The sequence below is a fragment of the Panthera uncia genome (assembly GCF_023721935.1).
Source record: "Panthera uncia isolate 11264 chromosome C1 unlocalized genomic scaffold, Puncia_PCG_1.0 HiC_scaffold_3, whole genome shotgun sequence".
In the NCBI taxonomy this organism is placed as follows: Eukaryota; Metazoa; Chordata; class Mammalia; order Carnivora; family Felidae; genus Panthera; species Panthera uncia.
Window position 1 is genome coordinate 15,449,914 of NW_026057584.1, and position 26,540 is coordinate 15,476,453.

At 46.9% G+C, this 26,540-nt stretch overlaps 2 protein-coding genes across 4 annotated transcripts in view; one reads left to right on the forward strand and one right to left on the reverse strand.

The window, feature by feature from the left end:
* The window catches only part of FARSB (phenylalanyl-tRNA synthetase subunit beta), a 72,225-nt gene extending 70,448 nt beyond the window's left edge, over positions 1 to 1,777 (forward strand). The window contains exons 17-18 of one of the 2 annotated variants that reach the window (XM_049615838.1): positions 422 to 601; positions 779 to 860. In XM_049615838.1, coding sequence (XP_049471795.1) covers positions 422 to 591 — 170 coding nt within the window. In that variant the 3' untranslated portion in view covers positions 592 to 601; positions 779 to 860. Of the gene's footprint in view, positions 1 to 421; positions 602 to 778 lie in introns of both variants that reach the window. The other variant, XM_049615839.1, reaches the window with a different exon arrangement.
* Positions 1,778 to 11,454: 9,677 nt separating this feature from the next.
* SGPP2 (sphingosine-1-phosphate phosphatase 2) overlaps positions 11,455 to 26,540 on the reverse strand; it is a 108,153-nt gene continuing 93,067 nt past the window's right edge. For both annotated transcript variants that reach the window (XM_049615845.1, XM_049615846.1), the window contains one exon: positions 11,455 to 12,368. In XM_049615845.1, coding sequence (XP_049471802.1) covers positions 11,817 to 12,368 — 552 coding nt within the window. In that variant the 3' untranslated portion in view covers positions 11,455 to 11,816. The remainder of the gene's footprint in view (positions 12,369 to 26,540) is intronic.

Below are 26,540 nucleotides of genomic sequence, written 5' to 3' on the forward strand. Positions count from 1 at the left end.
CTTGTGTTTGGCTGTTTGAGCCTCAGTACCAGTTCCTGGTTTGGTGAGCCGTGTCTCTGCACTGACACCAGATGAAGAGAGCACTTCCTGCCTATCTTGAAGTAAAGCGGGGGTCAACCCAGACTTGTTTGGTGCTGGCCTTTGCTGTGGTTTTACGGGAGAGGCTCCAGAACTGCTGAGAAAGTGCTTTCTCCGACAGGAATGGGGGTTGCATTCTGCTAACAAGGCCTAAGCCTGCCGATGACAGCGCAAGCTTGTGCTTCTCTGTGCAAGAAGGTAGAAAAGACTGAGGGTGGAATAGTAAATGAATTTTTATCCAGCAGGGATGGCTATGGAAAAACCTGTTTCAAAACAGGTTCTTCCCATGTAAGGTCATCAGTTTTACGGTTCACTTTTCCCCTTTGTCCTTCCTCCCTGCCAGGTTCCCCTAGGACTTCTCCAGCTGTGCTCGTCAGCCTCCTTTTCTTGATCCTTCCTGCCTGGAGCTCTGGGATTAAAAAAAAAAAAAAAAAAAAAAAAGGGGGAAGGAAGGAAGAAAAGAAAGAAAAAGACAAACCATACAGGACCCTGACTTTGATATTTACTGCTTAACCTTTTCCTTGTAAGAGTTGCTAGCTGTAATACCAAAAGTAATTTCAAGATTAGAAAGTGTGAGGAAGCACTTTCATTTACTAGTCAGTGGCTTAAAGAAGTTCTTTTTCAAGCAGACTAGTGAGCCTGCGGTGTTAAATGTCTGTTGACTCTCTGGCCGGGAGAAACATTGATTTCTCTCTTTCAGGTGCTGCTTTCTTCCCCGGGAGATGCGCCGAGATCTTGGCCAGGGGTCAAAGCATCGGGAAGCTCGGGGTCCTTCATCCTGATGTCATCACTAAATTTGAGCTGACCATGCCCTGCTCCTCCCTGGAAATCAACATCGAGCCCTTTTTGTGAAGATGGGTCTCTGCCGTGTGACTCTCTCCCGGAGCGTTCTGCTCCTTCCCTGGTGTCCTTGAGTCGTCTCCGCCCTCCCCCCCCCCCCTCCCCCCCCGGGACCATTCGCTTGCGCTTTAATGTTTAATAAAGTAGGAAGTCGTGTCTGGCTCCGTGTGTAGAGGCCGCCCGCTCCCTGCATTAGGCCAGCTTGTGTGAACACGCTGTCTGTGAAGCCGCGTTACGAGGAGAAGCCCAGAGGACCGCAGGCCGGAGCCTTGCTGATGAAACCAGCGCTGATGCGGGAGAATGGAAGAATTTGTTCCTTCTCCATCTGACGTGCAGCCAGCAGTGGGAAACAGCAGGAGCTTTGGGAAACGATTAGGGAGCAGCGGCCGTCTGGCAGTTACAGCCTCGAAGTCCTTTGAAAGTGAAAGAAGACTCGAGTATTTGAAGGGCTTGAAGGTGCGTGGGTGTTTCCACTCTGATATCCTGAGACGGAGTTCACGCAACACACATCTGTTCTGCTAGACGAGTTAAAACAAATGTGTTGATAGCAGTGCGGTATGAACATTCGGAAACCATGAAAGAGTATTTTTGCCCCAGGCTATACATTCTGCTGTAATCAATACTATAAAATCATGGCTTTAAATACTTAGTTGACTAACTAGGTTCTGTCTTATTTTGCAGGGAAGTATTAGGTCTCTCCTCTGACGCTAAGTGTGTCGGTCTGCCTTGTCTTGCCTCCTAATTTACTTTTATTTCTTTGATCTAGACTCCTCCAATAGGTACTGAAAAAAGGTCGAATGTTTGAGATAAGTTCTCAATTCCTGTTAAGATGATGAAACAATAAAATGTAAAACTTTAAGTCCAGTAGAAATAACTAACAAAGTTAGAAAGAATTAGGTTCTTGGAGCTTGTGCTGAGCCTACTACAGAGAAACCCAGCCCTCTTACTGCTCTGAATCAGGGCAGCGGTGTCCAGCCTAGTAAGATTTGTGAACATACAGACTTTCACCACTCCTTCCCTGTTCTGTTTGCGGCATTTAAATGAAGAGAAAGCTCACAAAAAAAGAATGTACGTCAAAAGGTTTTGTGTCCAGCATACATACCTAAAGATTTCTTACAAGTTAAGACAACCCAGTTTTTTTTTTAAATGGACAAAAGATTTGAACAGATATTTCCTGCAGATAAATGAAGTAAGCATCGGGAAAAATTCTCATTAGTCATCGGGGAGATGCAAATAAAAACCACAGTACGAATTGAAATGGCTGAAATTTGAAAGACTGGCTCATACCGAGCATTGGTGAGACCCGTGCCGTGGGACCTCCGTGTCTTGCTGGTGGAAACAGAGGGAACAGTGTTATTTATAGTAGCTTCAGCCCAAATGTTCATCAGCAGCTGAATAGCTAAATTATAGTACATCCGTATCATGGAGTAGTTCTCGGCAATAAAAGGGGATGAGCTACTGAAGAAGAACATGAATGAATCCCTAAGCATGCTCAGGGGAAAAAAAAAAAAAAACAGACCCAAGACTACATGTGATTGCACATAAATGAAATTCTATAAGAGTCAGTGGTACAGTGGCTGGCTAGAGCTTGCATAGGGGAAAGGACTGCAAAGGGTAGAGGGCTAAGCTGTTGGGGACGATGGGACGGATCTGTCCTAACTGGCATGGTAGTTAGGATGTAGCTTATTACCTCAGCAAAGATGGGAGAAACATGTTAGCGTAGTTAATACTCTTGCACCCCACATCTATGCCTGGGGTAAAAGCATGAACTGTAGAATTGGTGTGTCTGTTTAAAGTGGTTTACTGGTCCACTCTTCAGGAGATACTGTCCCCCAGTTTCAGGTTGTCTGTAGTTAAAGTCCAGGTTCGTGGGCCATGCGATAGCCATGGTTGAAGTGAGTGGATATCCTGAGATACCCTGTTAGCAGGCAGCCACCTGGATGTTTTCTGGTCAGAAACTACTTGTAATGAAAAACCCACTGACATCTGATTTCTGATTGTATATCCCAGCATGAAAGGGGAAAGATCAGCTCCATCCATCACGGGGTTTCTGCCCTCTGAAGCAGGGAAACTGTAGGAAGAAAACCGATATCGGCTACGTTAGGAGAAATGAACCACCAGTTTAGGAACTGAGGCTCCACGGCCAGATCATCTTACACTTGTCCCAGCTGAGGCATTTGAACTGGGGCCGGGCCAGTCGTGGGTACTACCAAAACCTATGTTGGAGAAAACACACCTTCTTAGTGAAAACTGGGAGCCCTAGTATGAAAAGGGAAATTAGATATAATTGATTTCTTGTTCTAGCTTACAGAAGACTGCTAGAGCCCGACACTCATGTATTCCTCTCGAGTTTTATATTTTCACCCGTGATCTTGTTGCAACGTGTACGTTTTTATGATAATCATAGGAGATAAAGTAGGAATTCTCCCTGCCTTATGGGAACATTCAACCTTCAGAGAGATTAATGATATGCCCAAAAGTCACATGCTTAACAAATGGGTTTGGGACAATGAGCGACTTGGATTCCCTAGATCACTTGGTGTTTTGTGTCACTTACCTACTTATCCAAAATGTTGGAGTTTTTGAGTTTTATAAAAAACACGGAAAAACAAAGTTAAAAATCTCAACTATAGAAAATCGTACAAAGTTAGACCTTCCCAGGCTAATCTACCCTTTCTGCCCCAGTCTCCTACTGAAGTAACTAACCACTGTTAATAATTTGGCTTGTGCTGTTCCTGACATTTTCCTTAGTTTGGACAGTCAGCCACACACAGGCTCATGATTTTGGGGCCATACTCTACTTACTGATTCGCAACAACCTTCGATTTCTATTTTACATAGTAGTATGTATTTTACATAGTATTTTACATCATGACACTTCACTCACCAGGTCTTATTTTTCTAGGTCAGGACCTGTAGACCCACGTCATTCTATTCCTCTGCTGACCTTTGTTTCCAAATCTGCAAGTACAGTGATCAGTGGACCTCCATATGCCAGCCCCAAAACAGTATTAGCTTAGAGGCCATGAAAACCCAGGCCTAATGGCTGTACAAACATCCACATTTGGTATTTGATAGACGCATTCGGAGAGGCGAGGGGCTACTTAGATAGTTCTTACGTGTGCCTTTTACACCCAAACAGTATCTTATCCCAGTAGGTTACATTCCCAGGTGTAAAGAATGTTAAATTACTACCTTTTAAATAGGAGTAGCCCAACTAGGACCCAGCTGGCCCTCTTGCCCTCAGCAACAAGGGGCTCGTCACATTGGGAAAAGAGCACTGCTTACAATCCTGTGTCTCAGTCTTAGCTGCTATTTGTGCTTGAAGCTTTCTGTAAATACCACTAACGCCAATGCTTGGGTATTGAGTTGGCTTTTTTGGTCCATTTTATCCAAAAGCAGACAGGTGGCCTTAAAGGGACACAACTGCCTTCAGTAAAATATGCCCTTTAAACAGCAGAAGCATTTGACACGTCTGATATCTTCCAGGCTGTGGCTTATTATAAGGAGCTTGGATATACTATTTTTAAAAAGGTAGAGGCTGGCATACATAACGGCACTCAAGGCACCAGTACAGCCCTGGGACAATCTACGAGCAGCTCCCTGACCCAGGTCAGGGCGAGGAGATCCGCCTCCTTGGGTAAAGGTACAGGAACCAAACAGCCAGTCCTTGAGAAGTCAGCTGGGCCACAAGCAAGGCCAAGCCGACCCAGAGCGATGTTAGTTTCTACTACTGCCTGCTTTCTTGTCCAGTCTCCCACCCTCCTCTGACTTCCTAGTAAACAGGATGACGACAGACATTGTAACTCAGCTGTGGGTTGAAGAAATATCTCCAGCAAAGGGTTTGATTGAGTTATGTCTATGGCTAAAGCCCGGTATGTTTCCTCTCCCTCATGGGACCGATGCAGTGTGGTAAGAATACGCTCAAGGCCTCCATTCAAGTCTTTGACTCATCCCTAAGGTTTGGCCTTGACTGTCTCTATTTAGGAGCATGACGTGATTCTGCATAGAAAACATTTTGAAAAGCCCCCCTCTCCCTGTTTTAGGAGGCACTTGTAAGAGATGACTGCTAGGTGTTCCAAGTTGCAGATCTTATCGGCCATACAAAGCAGATCTGACCTTTAAGACAGAAAAGTGAGGATGTTGAGGAAACCTGGTAGTGAAATAAAGTTCCTGCACTCCACAAGTCACAACTTTTTGTCCTGAGGAATGAAAATGTTTCCCTAAAAGAAACACCTGCTCAGGGCCAGCAAGAAACCAGTTGTAAAGGATACAAACCTGGTAGCCCCCCACACTGGCGCGGGAATCGTACAGAGTAAAAGACCAATCAGAGATGGCTGGGAGTAGACCTTTCTCAGCTGTGTTAGGTAGAACATCCAAACAGCGTTTGGGGGGACGACACAAGGTAAGCCAGAGGGAAGGGCGCCCTGTGAGCAAACTGCACTGTAGGGAAGAGAGGGACCCTGTAGGTGAGATGCCTTCGGGAAGACACCAGACATAAACCTGTCTGCAAAGGCCCCTGAGTCTCTAGCTGAGTATCGATCAGCCCGTGCACATGGGGGCAGCACCCATTACAGACACTACCTCTAACCATCCACGGAGAACTGAACCATTCATTCCTGGAGCTCACAGAGGGCAGGTCAGAGCTAGAAAACCCCAGGAATCAAAAGGTTATGCGGAGAAGGGCTAGATGGATTTTGCCTCAGTAGTTGGGGAAAACCAACTCTAGACTAAACGCCACTCCAGTTGTGCCTAATAAAGCTTAAAAACAAGGCCAAAAGAATCTGTTTGCAAGAAATGAACTGCATCCTAGAACAGAGCTTAAGGATATTTATAGTAATACAAAATATCCAGCACCCAACAATGTAAAACTCACAGTGTCTGGCATCCAATCAAAAATTACCAGGCAAGCCAAGAAGCTGGGAAACCTAACCAATAATGAGGAAGGGGGAAAAAAAAATCAGAAACTGACAAATGTGCCATAGGTGATAAAATTAATAGGATATTATTGTAACTGTCCTCCATATGTTTAAGATGCTAGAGGAAAGACTGAACAAGTGGAAACACAGAAGGTACAGATTTTCAATTTCTAGAGAAGAAAACTATGAGATAAAGGAATAAGCTGATAATAATACCAATACCTATGGAATAACAGCAGAACTGACAGACTTCATGAAAGTTTCACAAAAATAGCTTCCCAGCCAAGTATTCTTACCAGCACCTAATTAAGATGGCTAACGTGGCCTGTGCATACTTTGCCCCTCCCACAGCACCGCCCACCTGGCTCCCACGTGACCCACGCTGCAGCCTGGAAGCCCGGGAGGCCTCATGGTCTCTAGGCTCACAGACGCAGGTACAGGGCGTGGAGGCAGCACCAGCCGGCACCCTGTCCTGTCCTCAGCAGTTCGAGGCTAGCTTTGTCCAGAGGCATTGACATTCTCCGAACACCTCCACTGGGGAAGAATCTGGCTTGTGCTCCCAGCAAGGGGACTCTGCTGTCGTAGCAGGAAAGAGCAAGGCCAGCAGATGTGTCGAGGGTGTGCATGAAAGAAGCGTCACAGCCGGAACTAGCTGCGCCCTGGCTTTTCTTGTTTGTTTTTGCATGCCATATAGACAGGCGTGGAAAAGGAAAAAGGATTTTTGGCTTCATATAGCTCCGTTGTCTCATGTGGCTATAGTTTTAGGAATTTAACATTCTATTCATGGTCCGCATTCAACTCTTCTTTTTCATATGCGTCCTGTAAATAGGCAAGTCTGTACTACAGGTGTGCCCCACTTTAAGAAAACAGTGGACACATGGTGTATCCAAAGTAATCCATTAAAGAGCCTTATGTTTACAGAAATGAAGAACTGCCATATGATTAAAAATGCCATTTATAAACAGCGAACCCCTTGGTGCACTTAAAATTCAAGTTAAAAAAAATCAAGACAGCCTTCAGGAAAACATCTATTCTCTAAAACTGGATACATCTACACCACTTGGTTCTTGTTAGCCTCTTACTAGACAACCAGGGATTCAGGGAGGGAGGGAGGGAGGGAGGGTGAGCGAGCACATTTACAGGTCTCTCAAAGAGCCAGACCAAGGTAAAATACTTTTACATCAAGTTCCGCGGGCCTAGGTCAGGGAACCGAACAGAGAAAAGAGGGAAACGGACGGAGGCCCTCGCAACTGTCACCTCTGCTGAAAGCTGAACGAGAATGGGCATGAAACTGTGCAGGCGAGGTCAGGTCCAAGACGGCGGAAGGGGAAGGTGCCCACTGCGGCCTGTTAAATGTTCAAAGGAGGAACGATGGGGGAGACTGGGAAGCCACCTCGGATGTCATCTTCTCTGGAATGGCCCCACATGGATGTAAGGAGATGGACTAAGGGGCTCCCTCACCCTTCCTTCCCGTTCTCGTGATTTGGTTCTGCTCGTCCTTTGCTCTACCACGGCCACCACCGCTCTTCCTACACACGGTCGTCAACCCCGGCTTTGGTGTGGCTTCGCCTCGGGAGAGCCGCAGGTGTTTGGGGGACGTGTCTCTGGCAAGCTCCGCCCTCGCCATGGAGTATCATCTGGTATCTGCTTCCCATCACATCATCTGTTCTGTAAGCCTGGCTCGTGTGCTGCCTCTCCCGGGAGCCCCCCTCGACTTGCTGCAGCCCCCAAGCAGGAACTCGTCTCCCCCTCCTCTCGGGCTCCTACGCCCCTACCCTCCAATTCCCTGAGCCAGAGGCTCCTGTCTCCTGCGAGAGCTCCACAGGGCAGGATTACGTCCATCCGGCTCCGCAGGCCCATCCATGGTGCCCGGTGTATTAGGTATTGAAAGTACAAACGGGCGCCTAGCCTTGGCCTTGCCAATAGGAGTGGCAGTTTTCTGCACCATTTCAAATAGCGTATTTGGGATGCGTGAAGACACAGCCTATCATCGTAACGATGTGGATATGAAACAGGGTCGTATTCATTTGGCTCTGCAGGGTACTTATTCGTGAAAACCGTGTAGTTACCTTAACTAGCAGCACCGATAGCATTTACCTTTCAACTCACAGTGGCATTGGTCTCCAAATATGGTAAGATTCTTTTCCAAAAAAAAAATTTTTTTAATGTTTATTTATTTTTGAGAGACACAGAGAGACAGCATGAGCGGGGGAGGGGCAGAGAGAGAGAGGGAGACCCAGAATCCGAAGCAGGCTCCAGGCTCCGAGCCGTCAGCACAGAGCCCGACGCGGGGCTCGAACTCACAAACCGTGAGATCATGACCTGAGCCGAAGTCGGTCTCTCAACCGACTGAGCCACCCAGGCGCCCCAAAGATTCTTTTTAGTATCAAGGAGTCAGAGGAGGGTATGTGAGCTTGTGCGCCTACCACTTCCTGCTAATCACATCTACGGCCGCCGTGACACTCCCCAACATCTGCACATGATTGAACTACGACAGCGACAGAGAATTCTAGAGCCTGCCATTTATTTTTGTCACCTCTTTTCAACTCCGGTCCAATGAACCCTGAAAGGTCTAGCAGGAAAAAAAAAGTCCAAGGGAGCACAACCCTAGCTTTTGAAACATGTAACAAGAAGTCATAAGCAAACCAAAAATGATTTTATTTTAAAAAGAATAAATTTACATACACTACATGAGCAAGACATCTGAAACCTTCCAAAATAGAAACCCGGAGCATATGGCCCCGAAACACCACATGCTTTGATTACACTCAAGAAGCCCAAGTTGCCGACGAGGACTAGAAAATCCCATGTTACCAGTGCGACCATCAGGCCTGTTGTAGAGTGATTTCGGCCACGGCCATTCGCGGGTTTTGAGTTCAAGGTCCCTTCTGTGTTTCCTTCTGCATAATGCTGTGGGGCAGGTCTGAGCAAAATCAGCATGGAGTGACAGCTGTTTAGGATGACGGTACAGGTTGGAGGTCCCGGCCCGGAATGGTAGTGGGCTGGGGGCAGGCTGAGGACGGTTAGAAAGGAGACATGTTCTGCTTGCCTCCCAGAGGTGCCAGGAGTCCTGAGGACTCTGGCATCACGGTTTCCAAAGGCAGGGTTGGCCCGACCACAGGTCCTAAGCCTATGTTGGATACATCGCGATGAGCTTGACTTTTAAATTCTTAATCCCCAAGTCGCCTGAAGGAGAGGTGCTCTGGGCCACCGCTGAGGCGATTCCAGCAGGGGGCAGTCTTTCCCCAGAGAGAAAATCCAAATGTCTCCAAGGAGCCATAGGGCCTGCTCTTTGAAGGGGCACGCGTGAGGTGTGTGCGACAGCTGCCTGGGAGGGTGTCAGATGAGTGACGAAGGCCAGCAAGAGGAGGAAGCAGGTAGTGACTTTTCCAATCCGTTTCTGCCGGATTCCAGGCCACAGAGCAAAAGAGCTCAAAAACTAAAATTGTTGTCACCAATATACATACTTTTTAAAAAAATTTTTTATTCAATGTTTTTATTTTTGAGAGACAGACCATGAGCAGGGGAGGGGCAGAGAGAGAGGGAGACACAGAATTGGAAATAGGCTCCAGGCTCCGAGCTGTCAGCACAGAGCCCGACGTGGGGCTCGAACTCACAGCCCGCGAGATCATGACCTGAGCCGAAGTCTGACGCCCAACTGACTGAGCCACCCAGGCGCCCCAGCATACGTTTTATTCTCCAGCTGCAAAACAAGATACTTCAAAAAGGGACCAACCGTGACAAGCCCTTGGGTCATTATTTAATGGGCTACAGCTACCGTATCCATCCTCAATCCAATTGTGTAAATACAGCCTCAAATGCATTAATACGGCGGATTGCTGTCCTATTGTTGGGACTTAAAAGGACAGCATTAAAAATTACACGTACACACTTGAGTGAAGTGTCAGTACCCACTGCCTCAACAACCATTATGGCCTCTCCTTTCAAAAGATACAAGTGGAAAGACCTGATCCTTTTGCTGACCAGCTCCAGAACAATCAACTAAAATCACTTGGCATAAGTATTATCCAGGGCTGCAGGGACTTGCCTCCTCCACTGCACTGGTGGGGCTGGCCCGTAAGTTGGGGCCTCCCCTTTCCTTTCCCATTTCCCCCCCATCATGGTACCACAAATACTGGTCGGAGTTTGCTGTAAGAACAAACGGCAGGCCATTTCGAACCCCGCCTTCTAACTATGGAAAATGTCAGGAGAATTTCAAAGAGAAGCAAAACGTTTTCCTAAAAAAAGTCCTTCTTAATAGACAGGAGCGCTAAGCCAGACAGCAAAGGTCATCCCAACAGAAAGGCCAGGGGAGATGTTTGCAATCGGGACAAATGGGGCTTGAGGTTTTCGCACTGGGGGCAGAGGTTAAGAGCCTAATGTTCAAGGCAGGCTAACTGTCCCCCAAAGAAGGTGTATGGAGATGGCATGTTGGGATCACAAGTCATTGATTTCAGTGGTTTGGGTACCACAGTGAGAAAGATACTTCCTTAGCTATGCATCTATGCTAACTTTTCAGGAAATTGTGCATGCTTGTTCCTTATTCTTTAAAAAAAAATTTTTTTAACGTCGATTTCCTTTTTGAGACAGAGAGAGACAGGGTGTGAGCTGGGAAAGGGGCAGGGAAGGAGGGAGACACAGAATCCGAGGCAGGCTCCAGGCTGTGAGCACAGAGCCCGACACAGGGCTCGAACTCACGAACCACGAGATCGTGACCTGAGCCGAAGTCGGACGCTTAACCAACTGAGCCACCAGGCACCCCTGCTTATTCCTAATTCTTAAGAACCGAAGAGGAGCCTGCAGAGAGAAGCTGCCGGTGTTTGCATAAGATCCCCGCCTAAGTCTAATGAGGACACACACAGGCTTAAAGGGTGTGTTGCGTTCAGTCATGTTGTTTTCCCAAGAGAGGCCGACCCTGTTCTTGCCTTAACTACCCTTAAAAACTGCCGAGAGACAAGAGGTGGGAAGATGGAGAGGGAGCCCCGATTCTACTTAGTAGGTGAGAAAATAGGTTTACTCAAAGTAGATGAGAAATGGAGGAGTGATGTCCCCGGAGGCCCAGTCCCCCCTTGTCAGGCCCCAGGGAGGGATTAAGTTCATCTGTTCTAGTGATCCACTTTCACAGGCAGCTGACAGGGCCTCCCCAGTTGGTAAGGAAGCCACAAAAAAAAACCACCTACAGATGGGCAGAGTGCTGGTCCCAAGTCCCTGGGAAGCAGGAGAGAGCGGGACACTCTGAGAAGCCCAGATGAAGTGAGGTGGGATCCAGGTTTCCTGGATCCGAAGAGTGTAGAAATGCTACCTGGAATTCTGCAAAACGCACGGACGAGGAGGAGCGATGCTGTTTGAATACGTGCACCCACAGAGAGCGGGACTCAGGAGGAACACAGGCTCTCGCCCACCATCTCCCAGCGTTGCCCCCGCCTCTTTATCGCTCCACGGGGAGGTCCGCAGCGCCCTTGCCACCCAAGCGGGCACAGTCTAGCGTGATCACAACAGCAAAGTCACCCTGTCCCAGGAATGCAGTCCTACACGGTGACACCCCTTCTCTGGACCAACCAAGTTTGGACCCAAGACTCAGTCATGGGCAAGGTCGTAACTGAAGAGAGACGCCTGACCTCCAGCCTCTCCGATCACGCCTGTCTCTTTCGGATCTCCCAAGCCAGGCCACGATTCCTGCCAGCCCACGACTAGGTCCAGGGTCCCTGGGGTGGGGGGACCCTTAAAGAACGGACCATGGGTTTAGCCTGGCTTCACCTGCAGCATGATGCTTACAGACCACTGGCCCCCAGGAGACTGGATTTCCCTTCGCACAGCAGCAATATTTATCGCAGACGTCAGCAAAAGAAACATGGGACTCGGGATTTTTCTTTTTTTTTTTTTTTTCTTAAGAAAAACGTATGGTCAAAACTTGCCCACCCAACTACTTTCCTGTTTTGGCTCTCCTGCCCAGTGGGCTACTTCCCAACCATTTGAGGTTCAGAGCAATCCCAAAAACCTGTGCAGCATTGGCACAAAGGTTGTGGCGCAGATGCCCACAGATGTGTAGGTGACGAACTTGTAAGGCACTTCGATCTCTAGTCTCCGCCTGGCCTCCTTGTTCCTGGTGACCACCTTGAACCACGAGTATAGCACTTGCAGCGAGAGATTCTGTACAAGCTGGCGGACCAGAAGGATCAGCACGATTCCCACGACGAATTTGGTCAGACCCAAAACTACCATGTCGGTGGTGAGCGGCGGGATGTTCTGAATGACAGGGAGGGACTCGGCGGGCGCGGACACGAGCTGGAAGAAGTGGTTGATCCAGAACCCTAAGGTCACGCCCGCCCCCGCGGCCAGAATGGTTGTGGTGTCCGCTCGGGTTGGGCTGTAGCAGTCGGACACGGGGTAGTTGTAACACAGGAAGAATGGCACCACGATGACACAGACGGGGAAGAGGGGGCTGGCCGAGTCCAGGCGATCGATAAGGGTCCAGGCGGGGTAGGTGAGGACAATGAGGACCGCGGTGACCAGGATGCCACCCAGCACATCCTGTGGGGAGGAGAGAAAAGAAGGGTGTAAGCCAGCGAGTGCTTCCCTGTGGACAGGTATCACTTGAGTCCAGTCGGGTCCTTTTGACGCCGAAAGGACAATTTGCACATTGCTTTCCCTTACACTGTGGTAAAAAATGGGAAGTTGTACAAATTTGACCACAGGAAAAACCATGGCGCTATTCACGTTATGTATTTGCCAGTTTTTCTGTCCTTTGGAAAAAATGCTACGTGTTTTCTTAACGAACAGCCCGGACCGCTTTTTTCCTAGATCTTCTATTATTTGCATTTAATATTCTATCACAAGTATTGCCTTTAACCTCACAGAGGGGGGCGTCCTCCTTTCCTGGCAGCCTGGCGCTGGGGCTGCGGCTGGAGGAGGAAGTCAGGTGCTGGGGAGGCCCCTGCACACAGCAAGCTGCCCTTTGTCACCTCTAAGGTACATTTACGGGGGGTGGTTCGAGAAGAGACTTTGGACGTGCTCTGTCTTCTGAGACGGAATTTCCAACAGCGTGCAGACAACCTCAGCCAGTGGACGTTCCATGCTGCTCTTAACCAATCCTTCCTTTTGGGACATATTAGACTGTGGTCTTCTTTCTTTCTTCTGTTCCTCTCTTTCCCCTTCCTTATTATTATTTTTTTCCCCCTCTCTCGGTCCCTCCTTTCCTTCCCTCCTTAAATGCTTATTTAAAATACTTTAAGGGGCGCCTGGGTGGCTCAGTCGGTTATGCGTCCAACTTCAGCTTAGGTCACGATCTTGCCGTCTGTGAGTTCGACTCTGCTCATGCCTCTCTCTCTCTTTCTCTCAAAAGTGAAATAAAAACATAAAAAAAAAATGTTAAATACTTTAACCCCTCAATGTCACCCATCGTCTCCTTCCCTTCGCGTTCTCATTGCAAAATTCACCAGAAGGCGAAGTCTTACTGGAATTAACAGAGGCTCACATCAACTCAGAGAGTGAAGAACTTGCCGAGGTTTTGCGACAACGTTTCACGAGGATTTTTTTTTTTTTTTTTTTTGGAAGTTTACAGTTGAAAACTCAAAATTTTTCCCCGAGGCATCGGAAAATCTGGAAGGCACCAGAAAGTACTACAGAGGCATTACCGGAAATCTGAAAGCTGCTGAAAAGCAGAAGAACTAAAGATCCCTGTTTCCATCACCTAGAGTCAACCCTGTCTATGTACGGGGCGTGTGGCCTGCCGCTGTCTAGGATTCATTTTGACTTCGAGTTCTCAGGAAGAGACGTTCTTTCTTCTTCTGAAGGCGGTACCCTGTGTTTATTCAGCGGCTCGTTAATGTTCAGCTTTTCTGAATGTTACCCTGCATCACGCTGGCTTTTCTGCGACCCCCAAGAAGTCTCTTTTCTCCACATCCTCCTCCTTCCGCATCCGAGACACGGGCATTTCCAGACTCCGTCTTCCAGCCTGATGTGTCTCCTCCCTCGGGGACTATAACACACTGGCTTCCCCCCTCCAGCCTCTCCGTGGGGATCTCAGATCTGGGGTTTCAGGGGTCTCTCTCCAACGTGAGTCCTGCTTCTCTTGGCCCAATGCTGGACATTTTCACCCAGATGGACAGCCCCGCACACCAACTGGGCTAAAATAGAAACGACCAACAAGCAAAAAGAGACAGGAGCAAAGGAAATGAGTTTACAGAAAAGGAAATAGCACCTCTTAAGCACACAAAAACATACCTGAACCTATGAGTACGTGGAAATTAAACTGGGCAGAGGAGACATTAAAACTTATGTTCACCGAACAGTCACCACGTGAATGTTTATAGCGGTTCTGTTTATAATCCTCCCCCCCCCCCCCCCCCCAAAACTGCAAACAACCTCAAAGCCATTCACCGGGTGAACGCGTGCTACATTCATTGGCCAGGATGCTTCCGCGCGATAAAAAGTAACACACTCCTGATGCATGCAACAGCTTGGAAGCAAATCTCCAGGGAATTCCGATTGGGGAAAAGCCGCTCTCCAAAGGTCACATGCCGCATGGTTCTATTTACGTGACATCCTCTAAAAGATACAACCCTAGTGACAGAGAACAGATCAGCGGCTGCCAGGGTGGAGGGGTGGGGGGAGGGTGTTTGGGGGGATAAAGAAACCGTTCCGTTTTGTGTGCATGGCCAACTCCAATCTGTACAGGTGTTAAAATCCATAGAGCCACATACCCAAAACGAAGGCAACTTTACTGTTACTACAAATCACATTTCAAGCCAAAAATTAAAAGGTGGTGGGTTTTTTTTCCCCCCCCCCGTTGCTTTCACTAAATAACACAGTGGGGCGTCTGTGGCTGTGTGGAAAGCAACGTCTGGACTCCTACAGGTTCCCGGCTTGTCCCTCCCACCTCCCCCCACCCCCACCCAACCTGTGCTGGGAATGCTCCCCTCACCCCAGAAGTTTGAAAACATTCTGCTGAGGAAGCAGTAGAAAGGAAAGGGGACTCCTGTCTGTGCGACTGTAGGAGTGCAAAATGGCACAACCCTTGTGGGGGAAGAAAGTTTTAATTTCACCTCTCTGACCCGCAGTCTCATTCTGGGACTTGGCCATAGGGATCCATCTGCCTCTAGCTGCAAAGAGGTGTGTATTTTTTTTTTAAACATTTTTTTTAATGTTTACTTATTTTGGGGAGACAGAGAGACAGAGTGCCAGCGGGGGAGGGACAGCGAGAGAGGGAGACACAGAATCCGAAACGGGCTCTGAGCTGTCTGCCCAGAGCCCGACGCGGGGCTCGAACCTACAAAGCGCAGGATCGTGACCTGGGCTGGAGTCAGGTGCTTAGCCGGCTGAGCCACCCAGGTGCCCCAAGAGGTGTGTATTTTCAAGTTGTCCAGTGTGGTAGTGTTGGCGGTAACAGGAGGCTGGAAAAATGCCAAGTTCCACCTATAGGGACCGGTTAGATCGAACCACGGTCGAGCCACACGACGGAATACTCTGTCTCTATGAAATGGGTGAGGAGGTTCTGACATGGAACTTTTTTTTTTTTTTTTAAGTTTATTTATTTATTTATTTTGAGAGAGAGCGTGAGCTTGAGCCGGGGCGGGGTGGAGAGAAGGGGAGAGAAAAAGAATCCCAAGCAGGCTCCGCACCGTCAGCACAGAGCCCAACATGGGGCTCGAACTCACGAACCTTGAGATCACGACCTGAGCCGAAATCTAGAGGCAGACGCTTGACTGGCTGAGCCACCCAGGAGCCCCTCTGACGCGGAATTTTTAAAAGCACAGGGCAGGCCAGTGTGCCTAACATGCTGCCATTTTCATTTTTAAAAAGATGGGAGAATATACAGCTAAGTTCTTCCCAGAATACGCAAACAGGTCCACTTAAATGGCGGGGGACACGGTGGGCAAGGAGACTTTTCACAGGACACCCTCGTGTGCCTTCTGAATTTTATCATGTAAACGTGCTGCCTCCTTAAAAAAATTCAAGTGAAATAATTCAGCGTCTCCTCTTCCAAACAGGATCTGCCTTTCAATTCCCAGATGGAGTGGGGATCCCAGGTGAGCCCAGCTGTGTCCTCCATGGGGATTTGGGCATACGTGGTAAACGGTGGCGGGGGGGAGGGGGAGATGGCCTGCTAAGATGTCACCTTAGGACTGAGAGCATCTCGTCTGCAAGTCTTAAAGGAACACACAGTTCTGAGGCAAGGAGGAGACCCAGGTCCAATGAACTCAAACACCCCAAACAAGCCTTTACTCTCAGTGGGGAAGAGAAGATTCTACCACTCAAATGATGTCCCGGCCAGCCCCACCAAAGTCCCATCTGCGTTCTGAAGGAGTCAGAGAGAATGAAGAGAGTCATTCTGCCTCAGTGTATAAAACACAGAGCTGAAGAAGGCTGTTTTGAGGTCCCTCTGGCGGAGGGCGCTCCAATGGGAAGAACCCATTCCTCCTCGTACCTGTTGGCCACAGTGCCCTTGGTGAGACCACCTGGCAGGACGAAGGCAGAGGGCCCGCCTCATTCACTCTGGCCCTTGGATCCATCTTGGGTATAGACCTGCGGAGCCTGGAAGGGCAGCTGAAGAGACGCTGGTGACAGGCAGACCAGTGGGGGAGGGGCCTGGTGGGGCAGGACTCAGCAGCCACAGCATCTCCTAGACGAGCTACGGGGCAGTGACCGCCGGTACCTGCGAGCTGCTGAGCCTGGAAGGCAAGGAGGCAGGACCAACCTGCTGACCTAGGCGGGGAGCAAGGGACACCATACTGTCTCACCCCAAGGAGGCGCTAGGGGGGCTCAGACTGGTTGGAGCGCCCCGGGGAGACTCCCTCTGAAACCCCAGAAATATTTTGTGGGGATATTTCTGTTCAGGGTGGGGACATACACAGGTGTGCAGGGTGTTAGAGGTTTGGAGTGATCTTGTGGGTGTTCAGGGAGATTCGCCCCAGTCTCCCTGGCCCCAGAAGCTCAGGGTCCTGCTGGCCACACTGAGCGCTCCCTCCCCTCGCTGCCCATAAGCTCCCATTGCCGTGTTCCGCGGAGTCCTCCCCCGGCACAAATCCCTGCTCCGGCTGTCACCACCCCGAGGTCAAACCTTCACGTCACCTCCTGCCTCCCACTCTCCCGACCGCCTTCCTGATGGCTGTTTCTTTTTTTTTTTAATTTTTTTTAAACGTTTATTTATTTTTGAGACAGAGAGAGACAGAGCATGAACGGGGGAGGGGCAGAGAGAGAGGGAGACACAGAATCGGAAGCAGGCTCCAGGCTCTGAGCCATCAGCCCAGAGCTCGATGCGGGGCTCAAACTCACGGACTGCGAGATAGTGACCTGAGCTGAATTCGGATGCTTAACCGACTGAGCCACCCAGGCGCCCCCTGATGGCTGTTTCAATAGCAAATGTTCTCCAATGTTCTTGTGGAACATGAACACTTTGGAATCCCTGAGGAAGACTATTACAATACAGACGTCAGGAGCACCTGGGTGGCTCAGTTGGTCGAGGACCAGACTTCAGCTCCGGGCACGATCTCATGGTTCGTGAGTTCGAGCCCCGGATTGGGCATTGCACTGAAAGTATGGAGCCTGCTTCGGAGCCTCTGTCTCCCTCTCCCTCTGCTCCTTCCCCCGCCGCCCCGCTCCCAGAAATAAACATTAAAAAAAAAATTTTAATGCAGATTTTATCAAATGCAGGGGATGCAAGTGTGGCCCAGGAGCCTGCATTTAACACCCGACACAATGCTGAGGTAAAAACTTGGAGAAATACTAGCCTCCGGACTGAGCGCCAGAGTCTATGTGCCATGGGTTTGATCGGTCTACCATTCTCGGGGGTTCCCTCACTGCTTTCCCATTTGAACTCTCCATTACGGTCAGAGGCGGCTGCTCGCTTTCGCCAAACACGCCCAGTGCAATCTATTCCCTCTAGCTTTTTGCATTCCCTTTATCTACAGCACACTTGAACCACGTCTCTGCAGACCATGTCAGTTCATCTAAGGCTCGGCTCAAAAGCCACTTCCTTTCCCAAATATCTTCGTGTGTCACCACCGTTGGAAATAACCCTCCCTGAATTGAATGTGAAGGCCCTTGCTTCAAATCACTCCCGAAGCCCTTCCTTCATATTGTCTTTGCTGCGGCCATATGTCTGCACACTCTTCCCCTGAGTTGATTAAAAGACGCCGATCAGCAAGCTTCTCTTAGGTCTCCAGACTTCGAGCATAGAGCCTGGCCTATAGCACATGCGGGCCCTTCTCTTCTCCTGAATGTCCAAAATCGTTAATACCCACTGTTGCAACACATAAAAGAAAACGTGCCCGCCTGCCTGCCTTCTGTCTTTTTCTGTAACTGCAGTTACCAAATTCCCAGACATCTGGTTGGAATATTCTTCACAAATGAATTCTGTTCGTCTCCAATGCTTCAGGAAGAGTGGACTCTCTTGGTTCACAGCCCTAGCGTTTGAGGCAACGGTAATCTCAGCCAACGTGGCTGCTGGCATAGAGGTTTCTCCCTGCTAGCCAACACAGTTGGATTTTCTGCCATAAAAGGTGATGTTGTAATAACGACGGTTTGTTATTTTTATAAGGAAAATACTTGAACCATCGCTTATGAGCTTTCTAATTCGGGGCTCTAAATCTCTAGTAATAAAATTATCCTAAACAGCTTCTAAAAATAAGGACTGTAACGCTTGAAAATTCAGGAACAACTTTTTGTGTTAATTTTTCCGAGCTACTCAGTTCGCAGAAACTATAGAAACTGACAAAAATCTCCATTTCAGAATTGGATCTGCTGTTTTGATTCTGGAAAATTCTAAACGAGCAGGTGATTTCTTTGGAACCTCTGCTGTTTGGCACAGCACATGGGGCTAGAGAGAAAACAGTTCCCAGGTCTCTGGAAAGGCGAAGACGGGCTGTGGGCAGGGGTCAGTGCCGAGGGCACAAGGGCAGAGGTGGGGAGCCAGGAGCCAGCTCTGGGACAAAGCTGTCCTGAGCAGGTGGATCTGACAGGCAGGGTAGAGAGAAGAGAGGGAAGGGCGCAGGTGACTTACAGGGAGATGTGACTGCCACGGGAGATCAGGAAAAGAGCTGGTGACAAAGCATGGGAGGGAAGGACATGAGGGCAAAAATGGCAGAATAGACATTCCTTACTTTGCAAAAAAAAAAAAAAAAAAAAAAAATCCCCACCAAACGTCTTTCCATAGAACATATATAATTAGACTAGAAACTGCACAACAAATACACAATTCACTGCCTTGCCCCAATTATTCCACTCCTAGGAAGTTATTCTAAAAAAAATCCAAAGAAAATAATAAAGCCGTTCACAAAGATCCACGTATAGGGATGATTCTCATTGGATCGGTTCAATTCACAACCAATCAAGTCAACTAAGTAACACATGCCCCACCATAGAACAATCCGAAAATAGAAATAAGCAAACATAGCACAAGGACTGGGGCATACATTGTAACAATAAAGAATTGGAAAGAGGCAAATCAAGCATGCTGTATTAAGACAAAAACATGTACTGCTTTCTTATTTAATAACCTAGCATGAACATTTTACATTTGAGAAGATACACTTAGGAGCCGTATTTTTTATGGTTTCAAAGCACCCGTAAGTGAGATAATATCAAGCAGGATACAAACTTTCCATAAAGGATGTCCTAGATTTATATAAATATATACTTGCATGGATGGATAAAATGTCAGAAGGGATCAACTAAAATGTTAAAAGTAGTTTTTTTTTTTTCCTATTTGCATGTCACAGATGATGATTATCTTCTCCACGCTTTGTGGTATTTTGTAAATTTTCTAGTCAACACCTATCATTTTAATATAGTGAAAAAGTAATCCAGGTGAAGAAATCAGGATGTTAAAATGAGAATGTGTCAACACAGCTGAAAAGAAAAAATACTTAACTGATGCTTATAAATTTTCACATCACGCCAAAAAAATGAAACCCCCCACGCATCTATAGGACGCTCAACGTATCATTCCCCCACGACGTAAGTAACATTTAAAATAAAGGCACATAAGCTCCATGGCCAGGATTGTTTGAATCCGAGCACATTGTTTGAAAATATAATAAATCTTTAATTTACCATCCTGGGTTTAAGCAAAACCTTTCAAATTACTTGGGAAAAAAAAAATTACAGGGGACTACCATTTTCCAAAGTTACAATGCAGAAAGATGATTTTTGTCCCTATTCTCATTTTCACTTATAAAACTGAGTATTTAGATAAAAGCTTGAGCTTTATTGTGTCTCATTACAGAAAACGATGATAAAGACAGGCAATCTGGAATGTTCAGGAAAGAATGCTAATCAAGCTAGCCCAAGCATCGGGGCGAACTTCAGTGAGTGCTTATAGAAAACACATAAAAATCGTGTTTTTATTCTTAGCCAAAGGGAAACACGCCTCCTGGTGAACATCTCTAGATATTTCAGCCACAGGCCCCAACCCTGAGAACTGCCAGCGTTTGTGAATTCGGACCCTACATGTCATTCCCATATGCAGCTCACTGGGCCAAATTCACATTCTATCTCCAAACATCTTCGCTGAAGAATGCTATTGAGCAGACCAACACAACACAAGGTTAGCTAACTAGAAAGAAGTGGGGAGAACAAACCCATTCATTCAATTGTTAGGAAAGAATGCATTCAGATCTTGGAACCATTTATGCCGAGGGGTCCGGGATTCTGGCATCTTCCCCTCCGCCAGGTCCCCCGCAGAGAATGTGAAGGGCCCTCTCTGCCCTTGGCCGCCTTCACAGAGCGAGCTGAAGCCAGGCGCAGAGTAAAAGCCAAGACCTATTTCTTTGTACGTGCAGTGAATGCTCTCAATGCGAGCAGACCCTGACATGAAAAACAAACTAGAAAAAAAAAAAAAAATCCCAAGCTCCTACAAATCTTCTAGCAAATAATTTTCAGTGACAGATCAAGGTTTCCTAGTTAACGCCCTCGGAATACTCGCTCGTTGCCCCGCTAGCCCACAGTTAATTCAATTTCTGAGAATAATGTCGATGAGATTCAGTAAAAGCCAAATGGAAAGAGGGAGGCAACACTGTTCATGGATATGAATATGATTACAGAGAGAAACCTGCATGTTATGTGATTAGCATACGTATAGAGGAGAAAGAAGGAATGCGTAAGTTGAAAAATATTAATTTCCTACTGAAACCCACCACTGTTCACAGGGACCAAGCAAAAGCAGATTTACCTTGCCACACGGTGTGAGCAGAAGCAGTAGAATGTCCTGAAATTCACGGCTCTTTGAATTGGGGGGGCGGGGGGGGACTCCGTCACTGATGCCCCTCCCTGCCGTGTCATGACTGTTGTCTGCACCACCTGATACCCAAGCACAAATCTAGGACTAAGGATCATGAGGCATGGAAATCTATGGCCATAAAGAGAAAGCCCGGAAAAAGACGTCTTAAGTTTTTTCTCAGTTCGTTTTAAAAGTTTATTTATTTGAGAAAGAGAGAGAGGGCACGGAAGTGGGGTGAGGGCAGAGAGAGAGGGAATCCCAAGCAGACTCCTGTCAGCACAGAGCCCAACGACAGGGCTTGAACTCACGAATCGTGAGATCAAGACCTGAGCCGAAATCAAGAGTTAGATGCTCCCCCCCCTGAGCCCCCCGGGGGGGGGGCCCCAGGAGGACTTTTTGAATACTCACTAAGCTCAGGAGTCACTGATGAGGGAGAAGAAAGTATGCCAGCTTTCGCCTTCTGCAATTTAAAAATAAATGCTCACTTTCCAAGTGAGCACATCTAAACCTCCATTAGAAATTATGTTGACATTTTTAACAGAAAATGGTTTTCTGTAAGTGTGTTAAGAAAAGTTACATAAAACTTGGACATGAGGCAAAAAAAATAACCTTTTTTCAGAGAGAGAGAGAGAGAGAGAGAGAGCGAGCACAAGAGAGCGAAGGGCAGAGAGAGAGGGAGAATCCCACAGGGGGCAGAGAGAGAGAGAAGTGGGGCTTACCCAGGGCTCGTGTTTGTTTTTGTTTTTTTTTTTTAACCTGAAGCAGGGCTCATGTTCACCCAAAGCGGGACTTGAACTCAAGAACTGTGAGATCATGACCTGAGCCGAAGTCAGATGCTTAATGACTGAGCCACCCAGGCTGCCAAAAATAAATTCACTTCAATGTCATATGGGGGAAAAGGCCATCCAAGGATTACAGAAGAACAGTGCCCCGTTCACTACTGATTAGAGGTCTCAGACTTCACGGAGTGACAGGCGAGTTGACAGATTTTCATTTGGCAGAGGTGCAAAAGATTTCTGTCCAGCGGAAATGATAACCCCAAAGGTTACAGTTTGTTACTTTGTAGGATAGTAACCAGTTTTGTACATAACCCAGCAGTCTCCAAGTAATACTTATTAAATTGTAAGTACTTAGTTCCTTATACCTTGCTGGCTCCATCATTAATTAATCAGTTGAATAAAATCTTTGACTCAGTTTATATGTGGGCAAGACTTATGATTTTCCCATTTAAAAATTATTGTCTAGTAAGTAATTATTTCAATGGTTATTCCTGTGACTAATTATCTTGGATGATTGAATATGTACATTCCATATAACAACAAACAACAATGGTTTTCTTGTTTTATGTTGTATATTCACTGCTTCGCTAAACAAGCGAACAGGGCAGGTGTTAATTTTTTTTTTTTAACGTTTATTTATTTTTGGGACAGAGAGAGACAGAGCATGAACAGGGGAGGGGCAGAGAGAGAGGGAGACACAGAATCTGAAACAGGCTCCAGGCTCTGAGCGGTCAGCACAGAGCCCGACGCGGGGCTCGAACTCACGGATCTCACGTGAGATCTCACGTGAGATCATGACCTGAGCCGAAGTCAGACCCTTAACCAACCGAGCCACCCAGGCGCCCCCAGGTGTTAATGTTTCTTAATGTGATGACACTATAAGATACTACTTCATGCTTTTTACAATATCAATATTAACTAGAAATATATTTAGGTATATGTGTCTAAACTTTAGTCCATATACAGCATGAGTTAGGAAATAATCATCTGCTTGTCTTGGCTTCACAGAATCGAACAAGTCCCAACAGTAGACCTTCGTGAAACAGACAGAATTTCCCCACCCATAATTCGCATTAATATGAACAGCTCTAACTATGATGAATCACAAGGCTAGGCGGGTCAACAGGATTATGACATTAGATCAAACAAGCTTCGAGACAGGTTATAACATCATCTTTGACAACTGCTAAGCAGCTTGTAAGAATGAAACTATAGGGAAGGACCGTCTGCTTCAAGACACAAAAGGCACTGTCAAACATTTAAGTGATTTTTCTCCAATCTGGGTGGGCAGAGGGGCCTCTGAGCAAGAAGAGAACAGAAGAAAGTCATGTTCAATGCAATAGAATTGAACAGGCCCATGCAGGTTGAAATTTAATTGGCGTTGTCCCCATATTTGCTGGGAGATTGTGTGTAGGGTGTTTCGGTGCTTTTCAAATCGTATCTTGCATTAGAACCTGCTGGGAAGCTTCCTAAAAGTCAGGTTCTGATTCAGTGGGTCCAGGTGGGGCTGGAGAGTCTGCATTTCTTTCTTTCCTTCCTTCCTTTCTTTTTCTTTCTTTCTTTCTTTTGCTTTCTTTTTCTTTCTCTTTCTTTCTCTCTAGTTTGAGAGAGACAGAGAGAACGAACAAGCAGGGGGAGGGGCAGAGAGGGGGGAGGGGCAGAGAGAGGGGAGGGGCAGAGAGAGAGGAGGGGCAGAGAGAGGGGGACAAAGGATCCAGAGCGGGCTCTGTGCTGACAGCAGCAAGCCTGATGCGGGGCTCGAACTCATGAACCATGAGATCATGACCTGAGTCAAAATCAAGAGTCAGGTGCCTAACTGACTGAGCCACCCAGGCACCCCGAGAGTCTGCGTTTCTAACAAGCTCCCAGGTGATGCTGAGGCTGCTGGTCAGGGGACTACAATATGAAAGCCCAATACCATCTCACCCTGCTAAAAATCCCTGAGGCCAGCATGGGCTTTTCATGGTGAATGTAGCAGGTCAGAGCTTCTGGAGTGCTTTTTTGAAATATGCAGAAGAGTACGATTTCGGAATCATAGGAGTACCACACAAAGGTGAGACTATAGCTTTTGAAAGTCCTAAGGTGATAGTCTGATGTAGAAACTCTTGTGTGTAGAACCAGATACAAGAGAAAGATCTGAAGATTCTTTATTGACCTAGTGCTCATATTTAGAGGAAAAGTAAATCTGTGCCAGTCCGTCACTGACCTTAGGAAATGCTGGCCTGAACCCTTGAGTCCTGGCTCCCTGTGCAAAATAGAACTTCTGGAGGGCACGGTCTGTGGCCCTTGCATCCCAGTAGGAACTGGAGATTATGAGAGACTTGAAAAATATCGGTCTTGCTTTGCAGACCGTCCTAGTGATGTCAAATACAGTCATGTGGTGTCCTTGATGAGGCTGGACAATCTCAATTACAGGATTATCGCTTCCTTGCCACTAAGTGTATGCCAAGTGAGAAGGCGAAACTATGTAGCTTTATTAAATGGAGAAGTGAGATCCAGGATACAATGAGGCATAAGATTGCGGTACACGGGTGATCCTTTGCACAAGCGTGGCGAGAGCTCAGAGGTATGGCATGGAAACCAAATTGTGCCATCAATCAATGCGTATGAAATAATTTTGTGGAGGCTTCGGGTTTTTTTTTTTTTTAAAGAATCAAATAAATTGCAGCACTTACAGGAAGCCTTGTGTGCATTTATGAATATGATACATGAGGGGCACCCAGGTGGCTCTGTCGGTTAAACATCTGACTTCAACTCAGGTCATGATCCCACAGTTCACGGGTTCAAGTCGCGCATCGGGCTCTGTGCTAACAGCTCAGAGCCGGGAGCCTGCTTCGGATTCTGTGTCTCCCTCTCTCTTTGCCCCTCTCCAGCTTGCACTCTATCTCTCAAAAATGAATAAACGTTAAAAAAAAAAAAAAAAAGAAATATGATACATGAGGTATTCACTTCCTTTCTGAATTGAGCATGTTTTTTTTTTTTTTCAACATTTTTTATTTATTTTTGGGACAGAGAGAGACAGAGCATGAACGGGGGAGGGGCAGAGAGAGAGGGAGACACAGAAGCGGAAACAGGCTCCAGGCTCCGAGCCATCAGCCCAGAGCCTGACGCGGGGCTCGAACTCACGGACCGCGAGATCGTGACCTGGCTGAAGTCGGACGCTCAACCGACTGCGCCACCCAGGCGCCCCTGAATTGAGCATGTTTTAAGGAACATTCCCACGGACATACATAAACACAGACCTCAATAGCATTTTGAGATTAAAATTAAATTCTGGACCTTATGTTGACTTTCAGAGCATAGGATTCAAGGCAGCCCCTTTACTCCTGTGCATCTGTCTGCTGTGGCCCTGTTCACGTTCATGTCCCAGAAGGACATACTTTGTTAATAAGACCAGTTCTCAGGCAGTTTGACAGCTGCAATGGATAAACAGTCCCTTTGCGGCCAGTGAAATAAGCGCTATTCTTCTCTAAGGGCAACCTGAGCCAGCACAGCTCTAAACTCTTTGAGGTGAGTTTCATCTTCTGAAACAGCACCACAGAGAAGGGATGGATGGATATGAATTCTGCTGAGAACTCAGTTCCCTTTTTCAGTCAGATTTGGGAGGTGGGATTATACCAACTAAGGGGAATTTTTCTAGTCAACGGTTTGCCAATTTAATTGAGGCCCAAACAATAAAAGGACGCAGGAAGTAAGCCCTTTGAAACTCATGTATTGGTTTTATTGCCAAAATTAAGTGTTGTTTCTTTAAAAAAAAAAAAAGGTGGGGGGCAGACAGTGCAAGAAAGAAACACTAAGACATGCAAATTCCCAAAGAAGAGTTAACATTCATGACAATAAAGTCTAAAGTCTTCCTTCTAGGAAATCCTCAATCCTCATGTAAATAATAATAGAGCTCAAATATTTAGTAATTCATCCATCATGATTCAGCAGCCATCATGTGCTTTTATTTTCAACTGACTATTACATACCAAGCAATATATGAGGATAGAGGAAGAGTAAGATACAGTCTCTGTCCATTAAACAGAAATAGCTTTATTGTTTTTCTCAAAAACAAGTCAGGCTCATTATTAAAAATGCATTGCAGGGGACTCTATCCATAACCACCCCCTGACATGCACAATTTCATAACTAATGGCACCATAGACTATAAGCTGTTCTGTAACCTGCATTTTTCATCGACAATATGCCATCCAGATCTTTTCATGATTAGAGAACTGCATTCCTTTAATGGCTATAGAACATTCCACTCTATGGAAATACTATACTTAACTAGATCTGATTGATGAACATTTAGCATGTTCTTGTTGTGTGCTATTAAATGCATTAATAAACATCCTGGAGGGTTAGGACAGAGTGGTAATTAAAAGCACAATTTTGAAGTTGGACTGCCTGGTTTTCAATCTCAATCCAATCTCTTATCAACTACAGGGCCTTGGTCAGGTTATTTGACCTCTCTTGCTTCCTCTGTAAGCCTGGGAAAACAATAGCACCCCCCCACCTTGTAGGGTTGCTATGAGATACTTAATATATGCAAAGCACTTAGAATGGTGCCCAGCAGATCATAAGAGCTTTATAAATGTTTTCTATTATTATCACTATTTTCACTTTTACACGTGTGCGATTATACGCTTTAGAGTAAACTAAAATTGGGATAGAAGCCCAGAATACTAAGAATGTGCACTTTAGACAGCCATATATTCTGCA